Source organism: Pyxicephalus adspersus, chromosome 5 (genome assembly GCF_032062135.1).
Source record: "Pyxicephalus adspersus chromosome 5, UCB_Pads_2.0, whole genome shotgun sequence".
Taxonomy (NCBI): domain Eukaryota; kingdom Metazoa; phylum Chordata; class Amphibia; order Anura; family Pyxicephalidae; genus Pyxicephalus; species Pyxicephalus adspersus.
In genome coordinates, this window is record NC_092862.1 from 107193079 (window position 1) to 107201910 (window position 8832).

The window sequence follows — 8832 nt, forward strand, 5'->3', positions numbered from 1 at the left end:
TATATATATATATATATATATATATATATATAGAGTATAGATTGTTTTGTTGACCATTTTAATTTGAAATGACACTGACCAGATTTATTGTTGGAATTCTCTACACTTTTATAAGCTATAATAATTAGGATAAGTAACTAATAACTAAGATAATTCTGACTCTGCTTTACATTCTGTTGTTTTTAATTGGTGTTTCTAATTTACTATCTTTATAGATGATTTAATATAAATATTTTAATTATGTTGCCCTGATTCAACCTGCAGGGTGAACTTATTTAATCATGCAGAAAATTTGTAAAATCTGTGCCCCCCATTACAAACGTCTAATTCCAGGCATTTGTATATGATGAACTCTTGTACCCTTTTCCAGGAGGATGTTCCCCTTCCTCAGTTTCAACATCACCGGCTTAAATCCGACAGCCCATTACAATGTGTTTGTAGAAGTGGTTCTGGCCGATCCAAACCACTGGAGGTTCCAAGGAGGCAAATGGGTAACCTGCGGCAAAGCGGACAATAATATGCAAGGTGGGTAAAGGTGGCATGGGGCACTACAAGTATCAGCATCTGATAAAGCTTGTCATTTTAGCGAGCGCTGCTTTTTTTAACTGTTAAATTATTTTAACTAAATAATTAAACCTTTTAAATATGATATACCATCTGACTTGATTTATTTCCAAGGTAAAAATTATTGTATGGATAGTTTCGTATTGACACATCAAAGACTAGATACTTGTTGGCTAATTGATAGATTATATAAAATAAAAATGACTGATGGATAGATAAAAAGAAAGTAATTTGTTGGATCGGAAATCATTCTGAATATCGGTTCGGTAAGGTTGATGGGTAATTAGAAAGTAAATTAGAAATCGAATACTGTGTGTGTGTATAGTGTGTATGTATATATGTGTATATATATATATGTGTGTGTGTGTGTATGTATATGTATGTATGTGTGTGTATATATATATATATATATATATATATATATATATATATATATATATATATATATACACATACAATGATCGATACCTATATTATAAATGGATTGATAATTAGATCATATAGTTCGATTATGGATACATTTAGAAGTAATTAAATTGGTATTTTAAAGGGAGTAGATTTTGTAGGATTTGTTACATTAATAATTACTGATCATAAATATTAGGTGGATACAAATATGTATATAGATGTGCGACTAGGCAGGTGGTCTATAAATGGCCAGGTAAGTTAATTTGGAGTATTTACACATATTATGTGAAGAGGGTCTTAGGATTTCTATAAGTGATATCCTTGTCTAACTTGTATTTATTATCCCCCCACCTTTATCCAGGTAACAAGGTGTATGTGCACCCCGAATCCCCCAACACTGGAGCGCACTGGATGAGGCAGGAGATTTCTTTCGGAAAGCTGAAGCTGACAAACAACAAAGGAGCCAATAATAACAATACTCAGGTGAGATTGCAATACCATGGACAGCGATTCTACCTCCAGTTCTATGGTAAAGTGTCTCTAATCCATCATCTGGTTCCGGAAGGAGCGCACACTCCACTCAGTAGAAGTTCCAATAAAGTCTGGCACTTTAGTAAATAATTCAGTGCCGATTTATCCAATGGAAGTCATAATAATACATTACATTCTGGTGATGTCACTAATTGTAAGAATTTGGACTGCAATCAGAATAAGGTCAACTTTTTTTTTTTAATTATCAGATCTTTAGAGTTAAGAAATGTTGGCGTTTGTTCTCATGTCTCGTTTACATTCAACACCTTGCCCACACCGCTTCTTACCTGTGAGTCAGCCCTTACCGCACATATATTTATTAGGCTTTGTGCCCCAACTCCAACAAAGCCACCTCCTGTCTATCCCCCACTTACCAATTCTTCTCACCCGCCTACACCCCAACAGCCTTCTTCTCACTTACCCACATAACACAAAGCCACTCAGAATCCCCACCTCTCCCCACAATTAAGTCATCAAATAAAACAAAAATCTATTCTTCTACATTACCTTTATGTCTAATTTACTAAGCATGTCTCTTCCCCTAGATGATCGTCCTGCAGTCCTTACACAAGTACCAGCCACGTCTACACATTGTGGAAGTCAGTGAGGATGGAGTGGAAGATCTCAATGACACAGCCAAGACCCAGACCTTCACCTTCCCAGAAACTCAGTTCATTGCTGTCACAGCATACCAGAATACAGATGTAAGTACCATACCATTGTATTTTATGTGGGGGTATGTATAGAGGATTAACAATATGTAAAGATAAAGCTTTGTGTGTAACAATATGTAAAGATAAAGCTTTGTGTGTAATACTTTCCTTTGTTTCCAGATCACTCAACTGAAAATTGACCACAATCCGTTTGCTAAAGGCTTTAGGGACAATTATGACTCGTAAGTATTATTTCTTCTATGATAGTAAATTGTCTGATATGGAACCCCAAATAACTCTAAATAGGAGCAGCTAGAGGCTTTGAGGTTTCCTTATATGTGGCTATCCATATATTTAAAGGATAGTGATAGTCACTTTACCTAATTTTTATACCCCATCATTTATTTTTATTAATGAGTCATTTTAATTTTTTTTTTTTGTTCTGTGAAATTTCCCCTATTACGTGTCTTAGCCATAGATAACCCATGTGTGATCCTGCTCCCCATAGTTACAGCAAACTTTTATTCTTTTTGTAGCATGTACACGGCTTCAGAAAATGACCGATTAACTCCATCTCCTGCGGATTCTCCTAGATCCCACCAGATAGTGCCCGGTGCCAGATACAGCGTCCAGCCCTTCTTCCAGGAGCAATTTGTCAACAATCTGCCCCCTACCAGGTACTACAGCGGAGAGAGGACTGTACCCCAGACCAATGGTCTCCTGTCGCCCCAAGCTAATGAAGAAGTGGTCAATGGTCCCCCACAGAGATGGTTTGTGACCCCTGTCCAACAAGCAGCAGCCAACAAACTGGACATGGGTCCCTATGATACAGACTATTCTTCTAGTTCTCTTCTTACCTATGGTATAAAGTCTCTGCCCATCCAAACCTCCCATCCCATGGCATACTATCCAGATGCTGCCTTTGCCTCCATGACAGGCTGGAGCAGCAGAAGTTCTCCATATCAAAGGAAAATGGCAACTGGTTTACCTTGGTCCTCCAGGTCAAGTCCCTCAGGGTTCTCTGAAGACCTTCTGCCCAAAGACAAGGTCAAAGAAGAGTTGAGCTCCTCATGGGTGGAGACACCTCCATCCATTAAGTCTTTAGACTCAAATGACTCCGGTGTCTACACAGGAGCCTGCAAGAGAAGACGACTTTCACCTAGCACTTCAAGCAATGAAAATTCTCCTCCTATTAAATGTGAGGATATAGCAAATGAAGACTTTAATAAAGATGCCTCCAAAGGCCTAGGCTATTACTCATTTTACTCTAGTTCTTAAAGAATTTTAATATATTTATATATGTATAGAAATTATGTATAATTTAAAGCACAGGGTGAATCTTAGCATTAAATGCCAAAAAGTGTGGATTTGCCATTCATCCAGAGAGCAAAAGGGAATAAAGCAAAAAAACTGGTTTGCAAATCTCTAGTCTAGAGGTTGGCGCTATGAGTGCTGCAAGTTCTGACTTGTCACAATCTGTCCTTAACGTGACAGTTCTTAGTATTTCAAGTGGCTATTATCTAATTTGTTTTTATTTTATATTTTTATTGTGACTTATTTATGAATCAAGACCCTTGTACATATTGTGTAGATATTATGATGCCTATTGTGAAGTATAATATATTGTACGCATCATTGGTGTGTTTCTCTTGTTCTACAGGAAATTACTGAATTGTTTTGTTGTATAATTGTGTAATGACTAGTACACAAAAAATTCTATCTAGAGACTTGACTGCCATCCCAGAATGTATTTTTCTGTTGTGTTTTGGGAAAGATCCTATCGAAAAATCAATGAACACAAGAAAAAAATGCGACCTATAAAAAGACATTTGTAAAAATGTAAAATTCGTTATTGATCCGAAAGAAATTGTGAGTTTCAACATTTTTATGTGTATATATAATGCTTGGTCATTTTTAATAAATGTGTTGCCTTCAGGAACTCTTAAGATCTGAAGCAGTTCGGTTGGAAAATATGTTTCATTTAAAAATATATATAAATTATCTGGTTAGTATCGGGACTACAGATGGCGGGTGATTCATGATAAAGATTCTTTCAATTATCAAATACACACAAAATACACATTTCAAAAAAAGATTTATCCTAATAAAACATACTGATCACTGCAGAGTGTAACATAATATAATACCATTATATATAAAAAATGATCAAACACTATAAAAAGTATCAATAAATAGAACGAACTAAAGCTTTCTAACTGAATTAACTAACATATATATATAAAGTTATATTACATTATCATTTATATACGCATATTAGTTAATCACTATACCCTGTTTTCTATTACTAAATCTAAAAGATCTCATCAATATAATTACAATAGTGTCTGATCTTGGTTTCCTTTGTACCTGATAACTATATGCAGAGCAGTATTTAACATCCAGAACTGGCATGATGAGCAATACATTTTTTCCTATGAATGACCGTTAAAGGGATACATTTCATAAACCATGGAGAAGTTCTATCTATACTACCGGTATGCACATTAGGAATAGGGAATGTAAATGAAGTTCAGTTTGACATCATAATCCCTTTAGGAATGGGGTTTAGACTATATTTACTAGGTTAATATTTGTTTTTCGCATACAGCCGTGCTCATTTAACTACTTATTTGAAATTGTAAATTACTTCTATACTCACTTTAACCGATTTATTCCTTGCATCAATGTATGAAGAACACGAAAAAAACTACACTAGAGAGTTTATATATATTCTAGTGAAATATGTACAAGCTTTAGGATTTTTTATATATTTATATATACACACACATATACAATATACATATTATTTACACACACTCTGTTTTTTTCTTATTTATATTTAGAATATATATTCTAGTGAAATATGTGCAAGCTTTAATATATATATATATATATATATATATATATATATATATATATATATATATATATATATATATATATATGGCATTATATATGTACATATTATTGCATAATAAGATTTTTTTTTTGCAGTTCCTACAGTCGCACACACCTGGATGATGAATAAAGAACCGTTAATGCAAGGCTTCATCTATGGAGGGTGGAATTTCGTTAAACTTCCTCATTACTGTATGCACCATCACTTTGCATACACTCAAAGGTACAAGTCGTTTCCTTTGTAGGAAATTAAGTCGTTAATAAGATTAAGCTGCCCGTGATTTAAAAGAGAAAGAAAAAAACACTGTATTTTCCATTATTACTATTTTCTTTCTTTATATATATATACTTTTAAATATTCAGTTTACTCAACATTATCTAAAATATGGTTTAATAAAATTTCTTATTTAGGCAGGTTGAGTGAATTTTAAAAAATGTGCCTTTATGTGAAAAGTATCTAGTGGAGTAGAATAAAAAAAGGAAGGACACAGGAACAGAAATGTATTCTGGAGGAGCTCTCACACTGTTTAATAGAAACATAAGTGCCTGCCTGGCCCCAATTAACACCTTGTGATTATAAGGCATTCCTAAGCTGTGGTGTCAGACACCAAATTGTGAATAAATGTATCTAATTAATCCTCCTAGGATGACACTGATAAACAAGTCTATATTTAAAGCAAGATCAAGGGTCTGAAACTTGAGTGCTTGTTTACGGTTCCTATCAGAGGCGGTTAAGTAGCCTCGTTTTCCCCCTCTTTATAGAATAAGTAAAGCGATTTAACTAAGTACATAAACTCTGCAAGGAGCAACACAGCAAGACTCTGATGACTTGGTAGGACAACCAGCATCTAAAGCACACATCTGTCCCTGTACATTAATTACTGTCAGCCACATTCATTTATATCTTACTGCCCCTATACATGGCACTTATTATGATTTAATTTATTTATGCCCTGTATCCAGAGCTGTATATAAATTGATTAATATAAAATCACTAAATGTGGTGATCATAGTGTTCAAACAAAAACAGGGATTTGTTTTTAATAATAATAATATATATATATATATATATAATTTTTTTAACTCTTTATATCTGCCTCCCTCTTTTTTCTTTGTATTTTTTAAGCTTTGTCATATTAGGATCTTTGGGTTTTGTCATATATATATATATATATATATATATATATATATATATGTATCTTGAAATTGAAATACTAAACACCTGGTGGATATTTATTTAACATGAGACTCTTTAACCCTTGAAGGAAAGTATTCTTATTCTTTAGTACAGGTCACTTTAAACCAGAACATTTGTTGGGTTATATATAATAATATATTATATAATAAATATATAATAGCATATATAATAAATACCCTTGAATAAATATTCTGGTTCCTCATTCAGTGGTTTAGAAGTGGCATCTTTGCAGGGCAATGTGTGTGAAGAATATTTTTAGATATTAGCCAGTGGTCTACATACATCACAGTTTTGTTTTTTTGGATTTCTTGCAGAATGCTCATCTTAGCAAAGCTTTTGTTTTTTTCTGGTTGCAAAAGTGAAACACAGCAGAGAAGTGTATTTAACCAAAACAAGTAGCACTTCTAAAACAATTGTGTGTTGGCTAGACACTTTGTAGCAGCAAGGTATATGCATGGTTTGGAACAAGCAAAGCTCCAGGGTTTACACTGGTTTCACTAGTTTACTATCAGGCTGTGAGCATGCATTATTATTAACAGACCTGCAAAACAAAGATTATAATTGTAAGTATTTCAACAGCTTTTTTAAGAAAGTTGCTTTAGAAAATTTGAAAAGTGACCCTATATTGTAATAGGTGAATCAGATAATGGGTATGATGTGATAATCCTTCATACATTAAATTATTTAGGGGAGGCACAGCCAGATGTATTATTTTATCATATAAAAGATATTGGATAGTGATTTCACTTCATTGTTTAAGAGGACAATCCCAGAACTAACAGAAAAGAGCTCCTTTTATTCACACATGGTTAGAACATAAGGGGTCTTTTAAGTGTGGTCACATTATATGCCAATGTTACAACCATATTTACCAGAATTTCTAAGGCTATCAACGAACAATATTAAAAAAAAAATGCAAACATATATTGCAACATTGGATTGTGGTTTACTTTATGATACGTGATATCTGCAAAATGCAATAAGTAGGATGAATTTCAATGCACTTTAAAGATAGGATACATGGCCATTTGAGAAATATCAGAGATAATAAATCCAATAATGTAGGTAAACATTTTAATATCACTATAATTTCAATGTAAAGTTTTAGAAATTACAGGATAGACGTGGGCACTAATCAGTGTCAGTGGAGGTGATTAATTAAAACATTTGTTTTTCTTAATATTTGGAAACTAAATAGATATCCATAGAGCTTGAGTTCTGATCGGAATATGTCAATTTTGTGAATGTAAGTAAGTTTCTGTGTCGTGCTACCTTGAATGCATTTGTTAATTATGTGGTTATTAGATAGACATAGGAACCATAGCTTTTCAGAACAAGCCAGCAATGTATTTGCAACGGCGTGTAATCTGGCATTTGACCACTAGGTGGTGCTATAGTGTATATACATTTACAATGAATACAGCCTTGCCTTGCCTCGATCCTAAATTGATACACAGTTACAATCTTTATGCATCCATATTTACTTTTTGTTATATAATAACATATATACATTGTATGACTTTGTTTTCATTCATGTTTCTTTGTTCGGTTATGATCACTGTGCCATTTATTTACCTACATTGACTGTTCAAAGTTTAGATGTTTGTTAATTATTAGGAGCCTTTTGTGTGTAAAAAAATGTATAGGTGAATATGATCATACAGTTACCAGAATAATGAGTAAGTGCAATTGTGTGAAATTGTGTTAGTGGTTTCTGTATGCTGTTGGCGCTTTAACAATAAAATACCTATTTTTACAGCATAAACAGCATACAGAAAGCCTTGATGTGTTTTATAAAATTGGACATTTTCATAATTGTATGTATCTGGTTTAGGGGACTCTATAAACAAGAACATTTTGAAAGGTTGGCGCAAATGCAGCTTTGGGATTTCCCTTAAATGTGATCTAATACAACTGCCAGCCTAAGAGTAGAAATACACTACTGAAAATGTTTATAATTATTTGCTGCAATTGAACACTCTACAAATGAAACAAATGGCTCCCTATGGCATAATTAATTATGATAGAACTTACTGATTTTAGCAGTGCAACTGAGCATAAAATTACCTATACTACTGCTGCCCATGATGGGTTGTGTGTTTTCAGCAAGACAGCAGGTAAACCGACTTGTGAACATTCCTTTTTCTTCCACAGATAATGTCATGTGTTTAGGTAACAGAGCTATTTAGTAGTTACATTTAACAACTTAACCACTGATGCCTAACAATACTGTCTTTCCACGGAGCATAAAGCCGTTTTTGTTTAAAGCCGTATAAAGTATTTCTGACTATATATTCCAATGGCACTAGTATAGAAGAGATAAAAGGAAATAAAACTGTAAAAAAAAAAAAAAAAACATTTGTTAACCCCTAGCAATGTTCTGAGTTTTAACAGGAATTGCTAAATAATGTGATTGGATCTTCATCTAGAACAGAGGTGGGCAAACTCCGGCCTTTAGGCCAGATACGGCCTAGCCAGTATTCCAGTTGGGCCTAACGCCCCCCTAGTTATTTATTGTTGGATCGAGCCTGAATTGTTGCGTTATCACGAGTTCCCGCGATATCATCGAGTTCCCACACA

At 33.7% G+C, this 8832-nt stretch overlaps 1 protein-coding gene across 2 annotated transcripts in view; it reads left to right on the forward strand.

The window, feature by feature from the left end:
- The window catches only part of EOMES (eomesodermin), a 5537-nt gene extending 1427 nt beyond the window's left edge, over nucleotides 1-4110 (forward strand). Inside the window, exons 2-6 of one of the 2 annotated variants that reach the window (XM_072412388.1) lie at nucleotides 371-525; nucleotides 1334-1455; nucleotides 2049-2207; nucleotides 2337-2398; nucleotides 2750-4110. In XM_072412388.1, the coding sequence (XP_072268489.1) occupies nucleotides 371-525; nucleotides 1334-1455; nucleotides 2049-2207; nucleotides 2337-2398; nucleotides 2750-3434 (1183 nt within the window). In that variant the 3' untranslated portion in view covers nucleotides 3435-4110. Of the gene's footprint in view, nucleotides 1-370; nucleotides 526-1333; nucleotides 1456-2048; nucleotides 2208-2336; nucleotides 2399-2692 lie in introns of both variants that reach the window. The other variant, XM_072412387.1, reaches the window with a different exon arrangement.
- The last annotated feature ends 4722 nt before the right edge of the window (nucleotides 4111-8832 follow it).